The sequence below is a fragment of the Acanthochromis polyacanthus genome, chromosome 5, assembly GCF_021347895.1.
Source record: "Acanthochromis polyacanthus isolate Apoly-LR-REF ecotype Palm Island chromosome 5, KAUST_Apoly_ChrSc, whole genome shotgun sequence".
Classification (NCBI taxonomy): domain Eukaryota; kingdom Metazoa; phylum Chordata; class Actinopteri; family Pomacentridae; genus Acanthochromis; species Acanthochromis polyacanthus.
In genome coordinates this window covers 13,355,089-13,369,664 of record NC_067117.1, presented here as the reverse complement: position 1 = coordinate 13,369,664, position 14,576 = coordinate 13,355,089, and the positions used below count along the sequence as shown (strand labels likewise).

Sequence of the window (14,576 nt, the reverse complement as noted above, 5' to 3'; positions counted from 1 at the left end):
CTCAGATGGATCTAAAAAGCAACAACATTCCCACCAGTAGAGAAATCAAAGTAAAGGACTCCTCTGAGCCTCACCGCTGAAGAAAACTCCTTAGACATTAATGTGCATGAATACATATATCATTTATTTCTCTGAGAAACTGCACATAGTTCACTCTTTTCCAGTAAAACACATCAATGACTTCTTTCTTTCATCTTCTGAAGAGTAAAGCGTTTGTGATAATTACAGCCTCCACACATTGGAAATATTCGAATATCAGACAGTTCAACACAGACTAAGGAATCATTTGAGCAGCTGAAGGTCAAATGTGGACACATTTTTTGCACTTGTGCAGGTAAGAAGACATTTAGAGTATATAGAAGAAGTCCGTAAGTGAGTTGCAGCTGCTTTGTCAAAATCTGTAAAAATCTCTGAAAGTCTGATCATGGTTAATCTGAATATTAACGTTAGAACATCTGAGTCTGAACATCATCAACCTCCAATAGATCAAGTCAACATTAACTGCAGTTCTCCGTTATTCACAGTGTGAAGCTGTAACACTAAACTATACAGTAAAAACACATTTCATACTGGTTCCCCGTCCACCTCCCAGTAACTTGGTCCAGTCAGAGTCTCTACACACTGGCTACTGCTGCTTTAACCTCTGGATCATCAGGACACACTTCATCCTCTCAGCACAAACACCATCCTGATCAGTACTTCCATCTGCAGAGAGAAGAAGAAAGACCAGAGGAGATCAATGAGTTTGATCAGCATCAGGTGTGTTTCTCTGCACATGTCACTGCAGTCCACAGCAGAAACAAACTGCTGACAGTCATCAAACTTCATCACTGCACAAACTCTTTACTCATGGATTCAGTGCTGCTCCATTTAAACTGACAGTCTCTGAGAGTCCATCAACATCTCATCTGGTCCTCAAACATCAGGTGACAAACCAACATGGAGGCTGTCAGTCAACACATTTGGATCAAAGCAGACACAAGGACACAGATCCAGATGTGACTGCTGGACCTGAGCAGAGCTTCTGCTCTGTAGAAATACCTCATGGTTCCTACATGTGATGATGCTGCTGTGAAATAAGAGCTGCTGGTTTTCAGGCTTCAGTTTCACTGATCTCAGACCTGTGACAAACATCACACTGATCAGCTGATCACTGTTGAAATGAGACAACAAACAGTCAGATCAGATCTGAAAGCCACTTTGATGAAGAAGGACCACTGGACACCGGATCTTTGCTTTGATACTGACTGTGTTTAGTAGAAAACTGCAGAGGCTGACTGGAAACTTCCACTGACCTCAGAGTCTTCAGGCTGCAGTCTGGACACTCCACAAGATCTAACAGATGTTTCACTGATGAATCCTGCAGCTTGTTATACCTCAGGTCCAGATGTTCCAGATGGGAGGGGTTGAACTTCAGAGCTGAGACCAGAGAATCACAGCTGATCTCTGACAACCTGCAGCCCTTCAGTCTGAATAAAGAATGACAAATGTAGATAAAATCATTGATGATCCATGATTGTTCAGGTTCTGAATGTGCAGATCAACATTACTTTGTCCTCATCAATGCACTTATCTCTAAAACCAGCAGAGTGACTTTGGGCTACTGTTATTGTGGATCATCATCATGTCATCCTTCTACACATATCATCCAGATGTCAGCACAACATTCATCCACCTATTCACGTCCACACATCAATACCATGCTGCATCATCAACAGGATTAGGATCAGTCAAATACAACTGAACACAAATCAAATAAATATTTCTACTTTAATCAGGAAACTTTGTCACTTCAAACTGATCTGAGTTTAGAGGATCTTCTGAATCCAGATGTGACTCTTCAGCTCAAATTACATTAATTTACTTTGACAACTAACACTGAACAATTTCTGCACTTTCTGCTACAAATGCAACTTGAGTCACAACAAACTGAATTTAGAACAAAAAACAGAAAATATGAACCAGAGCAGATTTACAGCTTCATGGATGGAAGTTCTGTCAAACATAAATGAGCTTCAGTTATCACTAAACATATCAGATCTACAACAGTAACAGTCAGTGAACTGACCTCAGCGTCTTGAGGCTGCAGGCTGGACTCCCCAGAAAACCACACAGATGTTTCACTCCTGAATCCTGCAGGTTGTTGTCGCTCAGGTCCAGATGTTCCAAATGGGAGGGGTTGGACTTTAGAGCTGAGACCAGAGAAACACAGCTGATCTCTGACAAACTGCAGCCCTCCAATCTGAATAAAGAATAAAAGATGTGCGTTTCAGAGACAAAGTTCCTGCTTGAAATCATTCAGAGTCTCATCATGAGTTCAGAGCTGAAGAAGCTTCAGAATGTCCAAGTTTACAAAATGGAAACTCCAAACAGATGAAGCCAACAGAAAGCAGCTTCAAACAGTCCAACAGAACCAGTGAAGAAGAGCTCTCATTAATATCCATGACAACACGCTGCTGCTTAAATAAAGATGGAGTGATGGAGCTCTGACACTCTGCAGCTCCACCAGTGGCTCCATCCATACAAATTCATGCTGAGCAACTAACACAAGGAAAACACTCTGACATTTACTTCACTTTCTGCTCAGAATCACAGAAACACACAAGAAAGAAAGAAAGACCCTAAAATATCTTCATATTCTGGAACCATGGAGACGTTTCAATCAGGACTCTACATTCAGATACTTTTCATTATTCATCCATCTGTCATTAATAGTGGAAAGTGTCCATCACAGTTTTCAGAGGACCAGGTGATGTCTTCGAACTGTTTTCTCAAACACAAACATCTTTCAAATGACGCAGACCAGAGAAAATAAGAAAATCAACAAAAACTGAAGCAGGAAATGTTCCCATTGCTCCTGATAAATGACTTCAACTGTTCATCGACTGTCACAACTTTTGCTGCTGGATTTTCTGCTGATTGAAGAATTGATGGATCAGCTTCACGTTTCATCAGCAGGAAAATCAAATTGCTGCATTTTGCTGAATATTTGTTTCTGTCTCACAGGATGAAAAACAGCTTTAATTACAGCTCAAACTATTAGTTCACTATTTGATGAGTCCGTAGACAAAAGATCAAAAACATTTCAATCATGGTTTCAGTCATTTATCTGGTAAAAACATCACACTGCTGCCAGTTTGTCCATTGTCAACACTCTCTGTTTTCTGTTACAATAAACTGAATACTTGTGGTTCCGGACTGTTGCTGGAACAAAACCAGACATTGTAAGACATCACCTTCAACTCTGACAAAGTGGGATCAACTTTTTTTTTTTACTGACTTTAACATTTGATAAACTAAAATACTGAAATAACTGACAGCTTCATCATTAACAAATACAGCTGTTAGTTTCTGCTGTCAGTTTGAACTGAAGAGAAACGTGGTCGGATATGAGCTGAAGATCACGTGTGTCAGAGTTTCACTGTCAGTTATTCACTGGAGGATTTTTATTCTTATATAGAGCTTTGAAATGTTCAGCTCAACATTTCTCTGAAATAGTTCAAGGTAAAGCAGATAAGAAGAAAACAGACATTAGCATGAAGATCCTCAGTGTGGATCAGTAGAATGTCAGCCTGATGGCTGCAGTTTCGTGTCATCACAACTTTACATCAGATTCATCTCAGCACACAAATATAACATGATGTCTGACCTCAGAGTCTTCAGGATGCAGTCTTTACTCTCCATAAAACCACTCAGACGTTTCACTCCTGAATCTTTCAAGTTGTTCTGACTCAGGTCCAGATATTCCAGATGGGAGGGGTTGGACTTCAGAGCTGAGAGCAGAGAATCACAGCTGATCTCTGACAAACTGCAGGTCTCCAGTCTGAATAAAGAATAAACGATGTAGATAAAATCATTGATGATCCATGAGATGTGGTCAGGGTCTGAATGTGCAGATCAACATTACTTTGTCCTCGTCAATGAGCTTTTCATTAAAACCAGCAGAGTGACTTTGTCCTTCTGTTACTGTGGATCATCATCATGTCATCCTTCTACACACATCATCCAGATGTCAGCACAGCATTCACCCACCTATTCATGTCCACACATCAATAACATCTCCTGACCTTAGTCCACTCTCTCATTACAGAAACATCAAATCTCTTTATTCTTTCATTTATTCCATCACCTTCTTCTGTATTTAATTCTTCTCACATCACTTTCACATCAGATTTACATTCAGACAGACAGCAGGACTCTGGATTCTGTCCTCCATCTTGGATCGCTGTGACCATCTGATCAGGGGATTTATTCACACTTCAACAATCTCAAATATCTTTACAATGTTTTCAGGAAAATCCTCCAGATTTATTAACAACAAACTCCACACTTCAGTGAAGGATTTGACTTGAATACATTGAAAAACCGAGGCTGCACAGTGGCGTGGTGGTTAGCAATTTCACATGTAGAAGATCCCTGGTTCGTGCCCCGGCCTTCCCAGGATCTTTCTGCATGGAGTTTGCATGTTCTCCCTGTGCATGCGTGGGTTCTCTGTGGGTACTCCAGCTTCCTCCCACAGTCCAAAAATATACGGAGGTTAACTTGATTTTTCTAAATTGACACCTAAATAGGTGTGAATGCGAGTGTGATTGTTTGTCTGTATATGTAGCCCTGTGACAGACTGGCGACCTGTCCAGGTGTCCTCTGCCTTCACCCAAGTCAGCTGGGATAGACTCCAGCCCCCCTGTGACCCTAATGAGGATAAAGTGATGTATAGATATTGGATGGTTGGATGTCTAAAAAACATCAACAGTCAGAGAACTGACCTGAGAGTCTCCAGTTTACAGTTTGGGCTCTGCAGTCCAGCAGAAAGATGCTTCACTCCTGAATCCTGCAGGTTCTTGTTCCAGCTCAGGTTCAGTTCTGTCAGATGGGAGGGGTTGGACTTCAGAGCTGAGGCCACAACTTCACAGTGACTCTCTGACAGTTTACAGTGAGAAAGTCTAGCATGACACATAAATGACAAAACATGTTATTATGAAAAAGGTCATTTTATATTTCCATCATGCATTTGATACCAGAACATTTGGACACATCCTGTTTGACATTCAATCACACCTGCACATTTTTAGTCTGTCATAATTATATCTAAATATATATAATGTTAATGTTTAATCTACAGATGACAGACAAAAGATGGAGTTACATTCAGGCTTCCAAACCGTCCACAGTCTGTCAGTGCGATCTGATCCCACGTCTGACTCCACAAAGTTATCAGGAGAACATCTGGATCAGAAGAACACTTTCTGTCTACTGTTTTTACTGTGACTTTACTGGTTATTAGTATTGTATGAACAGTGATAGTTGAAAGATGATGATGTCTCTGCTGTTGAAAAGCTGCAGTCAGATTCATCTCCATCACTCAACATTTACAGTCTGCTGTCAAACACTACATAAATCAAATTGATCACTGGAAAACATCATAGCTGAACATCATTAAATACAAACCACTAAATATTCTGATGTGATGATAGACGATTGAATCAACTTTTGCCCTCAATGTACTTTTGTAGATTCTGAAAAACTTGTTCAGTACAAACACAAAGAAAAAACCATTGAGGTTGAATTATTTCCAACATTATCAGGATTTGTAGCTAACTCTAACCTTTCTGTGTATCAGATCTCTGGAAACAGTCTGGCTTTTACCATTCTGCTCTGATATATTCACACCTCTCTGCATTTCCTGATATAACTTTTGTTTGCAGCAACGAGACAGAAAACACCTGAGAGGAACCGAATATCAGGAATGATATAAAATCTGGAGTCTGGAACACAACTTCACTCTTTAAAATGAACAGTTGAGTTCAGAATCAATAAAATGCTCAATGAATCAATTCAACACACTTTGCAGCATCAGTTGTTGCATGATCACTAGTTTACAGAGCTTCATGTCCAAGATAACAAGTTTTCAAGAGAAACTGTTGGACAAGTGAATCACTTCACTGACATCAGGATTATTCTCTACCTGAGAAACCAAATCACTGTTAGAGCATCAATATGATCTCATCACTTTCATGGGTGGCCACAGCAGCTGCTTCAGCTCAATGTAGAATTCAATTTAAATAAAAATTATTAATCTATCAGCATTTTTCAAAAACAACTTTTTGGTATTTTTTAAAACTGCAAACTGAATGTACACACACCGCTTAGAAAAAAAATTACAGAACAATTAAAGAAAAACATCACAAATCACAACAAATAAATGAATAAAAAAGAAATTCAAAACAGCAACAGCAATAATTCCATAAAACCAATTCTCCCAGACTTTAGAAATGACTCTGATCATATTCTAAACTCAAAGAAAGAGTGAAAAAATTAAAATCAGGTGAAAGTTGAATGTCTGATTACATAAAACTGCTTTCGGAAGCTCCTTATGTAATAACTTCAGTGCGTTATGTCTGCAAATACGAAACATGTTGTAATAAAGTGATGCCGTGATAAAACCTGGACAAGAACCTCTACAGTTCTTCATGTGTCTCAGCAGATCTGCATGTTTTCTCCTTCACCAAAGGAAGAAACTCGGAAGAAAAAACTGTCAGACGGAACAATTATAAAGAATGAAATAAAAACTGTGATCATTAATTTAACAGTTTGAAACACAACCAACTGAAAAATCCACATTTTCAGGTTTGAACATCCGAGACTAAACACAGCTGACATGTAAAGTTTGAAAAAAACAAGTGGAACACTGAGAATAACCAGAATGTTCTAGTGAGTGACTGAATTTCCCTTCGGGGATGAATAAAGTGATTCTGATTCTGATTCTGATTCTGAGAACATCTGAAGAACAGAACTACTGATCAAGTCTGACTGATCATGTTCATCACATCTGGACTCACCGAGCCTTTCTGCAGTTCCTTACAGCTGGAATCAGCCTCAGTTTTCCGTCCCATGATGTTCTGTACTTGTCCAGGTCCAACTCATCCAGAACCTCCTCTGACATCTGCAGCATGTAGGCCAGAGCTGAGCAGTGGATCTCAGAGAGTTCCTTCTTTGATCTGTTCTCTGACTGCAGGAACTCTTGGATCTCCTGATGTACTGAGAGATCCTTCATCTCCATCAGACAGTGGAAGATGTTGATGCTTCTGTCTGGAGACATTTCATCACTGTTCATCTTCTTCAGGTTGTTGATGATGCTCTGGACCATTTCTGGACTGCTCTCTGTCCGACCCAGCAGACCTTGTAAGAGTCTCTGGTTGGACTCCAGACAGAGGCCATGAAGGAAGCGAACAAACAGGTCCAGGTGACCATTTGTACTTCTGAGAGATTTCTCCATGACTCTCTTCAGGAACACATCCAGAGTGTCTCTGTTCGTGTCTTTCCATTCTTTTCCCAGGAAGTCCTCCAGAATCTTCTCGTTCCTGTTGGTGTAACAGTGGACTGCAGCCAGAAACTCCTGAACGCTCAGATGGACGAAGCAGAACACCTTGTCCTGGTACAGCCCACTCTCCTCTTTAAAGATCTGTGTGAACACTCCTGAGTACACTGAGGCTGCTTCCATATTGATGCCACATTCTGTCAGGTCAGACTCATAGAAGATCAGGTTTCCTTTCTCCAGCTGCTGAAAAGCAAGTTTTCCCAGAGACTCAATCATCCTCCTGCTGTCTGGACTCCAGTGTGGATCTGTTTCAGTTCCTCCATCATACTTGACATTCTTGATTTTGGCCTGAACCACCAGGAAGTGGCTGTACATCTCAGTCAGAGTTCTGGGCAACTCTCCTGCCTGTCTGCTTCCCAGCAGCTTCTCCAGAACTTTAGCGGTGATCCAGCAGAACACTGGGATGTGACACATGATGTGGAGGCTTCGTGATGCCTTGATGTGGGAGATGATGTTGCTGGTCTGCTCCTGATCTTGAGATCTCTTCCTGAAGTACTCCTCCTTCTGTGGGTCAGTGAACCCTCTGACCTCTGTCACTATGTCCACACAGGCAGGTGGGATCTGATTGGCTGCTGCAGGTCGTGTGGTTATCCAGAGGCGAGCAGAGGGAAGCAGCTTTCCTCTGATCAGGTTTGTCAGCAGCACATCCACTGAGGTGGACTCTGTAACATCAGTCAGGATCTTATTGTTGTGGAAATCCAGAGGAAGGCGACACTCATCCAGACCGTCAAAGATCAACACAACCTGGAAGTCTTCAAAGCTGCAGATTCCTGCTGCTTTGGTTTCACTGAAGAAGTGATGAACAAGATCCACCAAGCTCAACTTTGTCCCTTTCAGCACATTCAGCTCTCTGAAAGTCAATGGAAACATGAAGTAGATGTCCTGGTTGCTTTTGTTTTCAGCCCAGTCCAGAGTCACCTTCTGTGTTAACACTGTTTTCCCGATGCCTGCCACTCCCTTTGTCATCACTGTTCTGATTGGTCTGTCTCTTCCAGGTGAGCCTTTAAAGATGTCTTCTGGACTGATGCTAGTTTCTGCTCTGTCTGCTTTCCTGGATGCTGCTTCAATCTGTCTGACCTCATGTTCATCATTGACCTCTGCAGTCCCTCCCTCTGTGATGTACAGCTCCGTGTAGATGTCATTCAGGAGGGTCGACTGTCCTGCTTTAGCGATGCCCTCAAACACTCTCTGGAACGTCTCCTTCAGGCCACGTTTAAGTTCACGTCTGCAAGCTGCAGCAGCAAGTTCTGAATGAAAAACAACATGAGATCAATGAATAAATGACAGCAAATATTCCAACAGTTCATCCTCCTAAAGAATGAGTTTGTGAATATATTTGGAGACTTTAGTAAATGTGCCATTGATCAGGAGCTTCAGTCTTTACAGAAATCCTCTTACTGCTCTGCAAACAGTCAGCCAGATTCTCCTGCTTCATTTTCTTCAGCAAGAACATTGTGATCTTCTGAAACATCTCTCTGCTGCTCCTCTGCTCTTCATCATTACCCTCCAACTCCTCCTCATCCTCCCTTTGACTCTCTGAGCATTCTGTGTCATCTTGACTCAGAACCTTCTGCATCTTCTTCAGTTCCTTCTTAACAAAAGTCATCATGTTGTTCTCCAGCAGCTGGAACAGAGAAATCTCCGAATGAGTCCATTACAGTGAAATCATGGAGCCAAACATCAGATCCATTTTGGACACACTGACAGTCCACTGGTCTACAAAGAGCAGCATGGAGATGCATGAACACAACAGATGGAGAAGAATTTGTTGTTCATGTACACACCATGAATATGGAGTCCAGGTCATGCTGCTGGACAGACTGAGCTCTGGGAACCTCTGAATTCTGCTGGTCCACTCTGTGGATCAACATCAGCAGTTAGAGCTCAGTACCTCTGAACTGACTCTAACCACTGTGTGGTTTACACAAATACAGAAATAACAGCCAGTTACAGAATCTGTTCTTTCAGCTCCACTCGTCGTTCAGAGCTAGTTTGATAAAATGATGTCTGCAGAAGTCCGATTGGGTTCAAAGTAAAGTCTTTTCTGAAGTCTGGAAGTTCCCCAAATGATCACTGAACTAAAATGTGTTTGTAGAAACTCATTCAGCCTACATGTTAAGCTACTGCACTGCAGCAAAACTCCGTTACAGTTTAGTTTAGTTTTAGTCAGAGCAACCACACAATTAGGAGAAAAGGCACTCTGAGTTGTAAAATATCCAGTGTCCATGGTGACCTTTATTTTTCATTCAGCTGTGACTTTGAATATGAAGTGCACTGAAGTATGAAGCCAAGTTAGAAAACAACAAATGTTTGCACAAAAATAAGAAAATCCAATGCCTTCAAAATATTAAACGGCATAAATTGGACCATTGAGGTTTTTGAAACAAATGAATTAACTAAAACTTGAGCAACTGGAAGGAAAATACGGTAAACATTTAAAACTTTAATTGCCATAAAGGATAAAAATGAGCCCAGATTTAGATTCCAGGTCACAGCTGCACACTGAGAAAAACTGGATATAATTGAAGTTTAATATGCAGATTGAACTTGTTCACATTCTGAATAGAAACTTGGATTTTTGACTTATGTAGTAAACAGTTTTCTTATTGATTTTATCATGTCACAGTTTCCATTTAACTCTACAGATTTTAATGTGTAAACATTTGTTTCCATTTCATACTGAGCTGCTTTTCACTTTTTCAGACCTCGTGTATAAAATGCCTCCTAAAACTGGCCAGCTCTTCATTTTCATCCAGAAACTGTGTCCATATGTTTCTGCAACTGGATCAGAAACTGACCAGAGTTCCTGCATGAGCTCTGAAGCATCACAAGAAAAACTACAGTCATGTCTTATTTGTGTACAGCAGAGGGTAGTCTTCTCTTTGTGTTCATGTTGTGTGTCTTTGTGGTTATGTTGTGTGTCATGAGGATGCACGTAAGTGTCAGCATCTTACTTCTTTCCAGCAGAGTGGTGTTTTTTAAAGTCAATGATTTCGCCCTTTGATCTATCACTAGTCATAGACACACTGCTGGGTTGTGGTTCTGGTCCTGGTCCTGGATGTCCTGGGCTCTGATGGATCCTGGCAGACAGAGAGGAAACCAGTAACTCAGTAATTGCAGCACAAACAAGCAATGTCACAGCAATCAACACAGCTGGAAGTTCAAGCAACACCAACACCAACTCATAAATCAGAGTCCAAACTGTTTCCACATGTTTCTACAACAGGATCAGAAACTGACCAGAGTTCTTGCATGAGCTCTGAAGGATCACAAGAAAAGCTACAGTCATGCCCTTCTTGTGTACAGCAGAGGGTAGTCTTCTCTTTGAGTTCATGTTGTATGTTAGCCTAGCCACACTAGACAACCCACGGCAACAAATTTAATTCTCTGCCAGGGTGGGTCTAGTTACCCTCGGTAAGCCTCGAGGTTGGATGCTCCTAAAACTGGCCGACGAATCACCATGAAGTGTAGAGTCAGAAGGCGGGCGTAACTAAGTGACGACAGAGGCGCAACGATTCTGACAGAAACAACCGGGAACAACTAGCCTAGCCACACTAGACAACCCACGGCAACGAATTTAATTCTCTGCCAGGGTCGACAACAAAAACGACAACAGTCGTTGAGCTCCATTAGCACCGACTCTGAATAATCTTTCTGTTAACATGTCTGTAATATACTTGAGCTTCACCCATTGACTGTATAAATAAGGCTTCACCGAACTCCCGCATCCTCTGATTTCCGGCGCTCTAGGAATTACGTCAGCCTATTCGTTGCTCTGATTGGTTGTATACCTACCCAATTGCTGCAAAGTGATTTGAAAGACAACCTTTTAGCCCGCCTCCCTCCCTGTCGAGAGTTCCTAGACCCTTGCGTCTTCAGACCTGGGTCTAGCGCGGCTAGGCTAGTTGTATGTCTTTGTGGTCATGTTGTGTGTTGTTGTGAGGATGCACGTAAGTGTCAGCATCTTACTTCTTTCCAGCAGGGTGTTGTTTTTTAAAGTCAATGATTTCGCCCTTTGATCTATCACTAGTCATAGACACACTGCTGGGTTTTGGTCCTGGTTCTGGATGTCCTGGGTTCTGATGGATCCTGGCAGACAGAGAGGAAAGCAGTAACTCAGTAATTGCAACACAAACAAACAACTTCACATCAATCAACACAGCTGGAAGTTCAAGCAGCACCACCAACTCATAAATCGGAGTCCAAACTGTTTCTACATGTTTCTACAACTGGATCAGAAACTGACCAGAGTTCTTGCATGAGCTCTGAAGGACCACAAGAAAAGCTACAGTCATGCCCTACTTGTGTACAGCAGAGGGTAATCTTCTCTTTGTGGTCATGCTGTGTGTCTTTGTGGTCATGTTGTGTGTTGTTGTGGGGATGCACGTAAGTGTCAGCATCTTACTTCTTTCCAGCAGGGTGTTGTTTTTTAAAGTCAATGATTTCGCCCTTTGATCTATCACTAGTCATAGACACACTGCTGGGTTCTGGTCCTGGTTCTGGATGTCCTGGGTTCTGATGGATCCTAGTAGACAGAGGGGAAACCAGTAACTCAGTAATTGCAGCCCAAACAAGCAACTACACATCAATCAACAAAGCTGGAAGTTCAAGCAACATCAACACCAACTCATAAATCAGAGTCCAAAGTAGCCGCCTGCTGGAGCTGCTGTCAGGACACAGCTTAACCATTAATTTCGCTTTATTGGGACTACATCCAGAGTTCACACACAACTGTGAGGCTCAACTGACTGAGATACCTTTCCATGTTGGCGAAAACCTGCAGCCACCTGAGGACACAAACACACAAATTTCAGTCATCAGTCTTCAGTCTCAAACCAGCAGCTGACTATATCTGCACATTTCATTCTGTTTCTCAATAAAGAGATGAAAAACAAAGCAACTGATGTCGACGGCAGCAGACAAACAGCAGCTTGTTGGTGGCAAACACAAATTAGCGGTACACTTACTGAGCTTGTTGCAGTCAAACAGCTTTCTGCTCCTCTCATGAGCTCGATGATCGTCCTTCTTCAGCTCTGCAGGAAACAAACACCTCAAAACACAAACCAGTCTGAACCTGCACGGATCAAAGATCAGCTCTTTATCGTTCTCATACCAGACACGGAAACAGTAGATTTATTGTGTATTACTGAAACCTGAATCAACCCTCCCAGTCAGAGACATTTTATTTCCCTACAAGTACAGTCAGTACAAGTACTTTAAGATCCATGTAGATGCTGAGAATGAAGAAAGAAAACGTATGAAATAAAATTGAGGTGAATGTTGCTGACTGAATGGAGCTCCGTCAGTGAATTGATCGAAGTAGAACGTCTGAATAACTGTGAGCCTACAGGTTGTTTTGCATTAGAACAAAACTCCCACATTATCATAAGTGCTCACATATTTGGATTTAGGTTACAGATGGGAACATCCCAGCTGACAGGGAATGTTCTGACAAGTTTGAAGAAAATATAGACTGTAAGTTGTCATGAACAAAATAAATGGTACATACAAAATAAAAATAAATGATCATCTGTGTTGAATTCTAAGTAAAATGATGAACTCATCATGAATAATGGTCTGCTCATCTGACAGAGATCATAATACACAGTGGTAATTCTAATAAACTACCACTGGACGGGTGATGCAGCTGTAATACACTTCATATTTACCTGACATCACTTTAAACTGACAACGTGAGATGAAGATGCATCTCCTCCTTCACCTCCTCTCTGCTGGGAGGAACTAAGACAGGAGGAAAGGAACACAGGATGTGCAATTAGTGAAACGATATAAGAGGCAGGTGTCATGGTAGAAAGTGTTCGCCTTACAAAAACTGAGCGTGCAATTTATGTCTCGCAGTTGCTATCCATCTCCAGCTGCTGTTATCTGGTAATAACATGTAAACACAGATGGCAAAGGTTTGTCTCAGTCAAACTTAATGTTTCTTATGATTGTGGCCAAAGACGTTTCTGCAGTTAAGGGTGTAATTAGCCCTGACATCATCATTATAAGCTATTATCAGTGATGACCCCGATGAGCTGTATTAGCCTGTATGTTTCAGCTTGTCTGATATCTGTGGCTATCCGCAGGTGGATTTTATGCAAAAAATAACGATATTAGTTTCGCAATTATCCTGTGAGCTTTCAAACAAATCATCATAAATGAAATCAAGCAATTCTGATGCACTGATAGCATTTCAGTCACAAGGAAATTTCACTGCAGCTCTCAGATATTTCAGCCTCGGACGGGTAAATATAGAGTCCAGGAAGGAGCGAACACGGAGCTGCCTGCTGCCAGATGAGTCCAGTCAAAGCTGGAGCTGAATGTTAGCAGAGCTGTGGAGCCACATTTCTGCTGCTAGAACTAAACTAACAGCAGCTTGACACAGTGAAAAGTGTCGTTTACTCACCTTCAAACGGAGAAAAGAAGCAGCGACACAAACACTCACAAAACGAAACTAACTTGGAGAACAGGAAGGGCTGTGACGTCACTGTTGTCAGGGCAACAGAAGAGGAAACGTCTTCCTGATGAAACCGTTTCTGGTGAGTTTTAGTAAAACGGGAACATTTGTGAACATTTTCCAGAATCATTCCAAAGCCTCAGCTCCCACCGTGACACAGTTCTATAAATATGAAGCTTCACTACAATAAACAGAAGGAAGAATAAAGAAAAATCAAACACAGAACTGATGATTCCATCTTTAACTCTGAATGTCCTGAGAACACTGTTTTACAAGAGCTGCAACAAAACACACAGCTTACATATGAATATAAAAACACAGAATAGAAAAAAATATAAGTCAATGTTAGTTTTTAATGTCTTCAAAAAGACACACAGTGAAAATACAACAACACAAATGAAATAATTCTGACACTTTCTTAAGTATTTAGCATCCCTCCCCCTTTAATAAACAAAAAAATCAAACGTGACTTTCCAAACTATTCTGACCACAGCCACCACATAGACTGACTAATTCAATCAAATTTTGTGATCCTCAAAAACATTTTTTCCCTCATCAAAAAGATTCAGAGCAGTTTCTCATTTTGACCATATGCAGCTGGCAAAATGAGAAACTATCAAAAATAATTTTATTTTCAAAAAGAACAAAAGGAGTTTAGAATTGATCCTTTGTGAATTTCATATATAGCATGAAATAATATAATCATAAAATAATCATAATGTGGGCCTTGTCAAGGTT

General features: G+C 41.1%; 1 protein-coding gene across 8 annotated transcripts; it reads right to left on the bottom strand.

Moving 5' to 3' along the window:
* Window positions 1–103: 103 nt before the first annotated feature.
* LOC110951089 (NACHT, LRR and PYD domains-containing protein 3-like) lies at window positions 104–14,077 on the bottom strand. Of its 8 annotated transcripts, none has more exons than XM_051947823.1 (15): window positions 13,788–14,064; window positions 13,048–13,120; window positions 12,346–12,452; window positions 12,136–12,165; window positions 11,784–11,903; window positions 11,348–11,467; window positions 10,333–10,458; window positions 9,163–9,235; window positions 8,777–9,002; window positions 6,840–8,625; window positions 4,767–4,943; window positions 3,650–3,823; window positions 2,069–2,242; window positions 1,296–1,469; window positions 104–705 (listed from the first exon to the last, which is right to left on the bottom strand). In XM_051947823.1, the coding sequence occupies exons 4-15, from the start codon at window positions 12,141–12,143 to the stop codon at window positions 693–695; spliced, it is 3,171 nt and encodes a 1,056-aa protein (XP_051803783.1). In that variant the 5' UTR covers window positions 12,144–12,165; window positions 12,346–12,452; window positions 13,048–13,120; window positions 13,788–14,064; the 3' UTR covers window positions 104–692. The 8 variants fall into 8 exon arrangements, with proteins under 8 accessions (XP_051803783.1, XP_051803784.1, XP_051803788.1 ...); XM_051947824.1 differs by having other exon boundaries at window positions 12,346–12,411; XM_051947828.1 differs by lacking the exon at window positions 10,333–10,458 and having other exon boundaries at window positions 13,788–14,066.
* Between the last annotated feature and the right edge of the window lie 499 nt (window positions 14,078–14,576).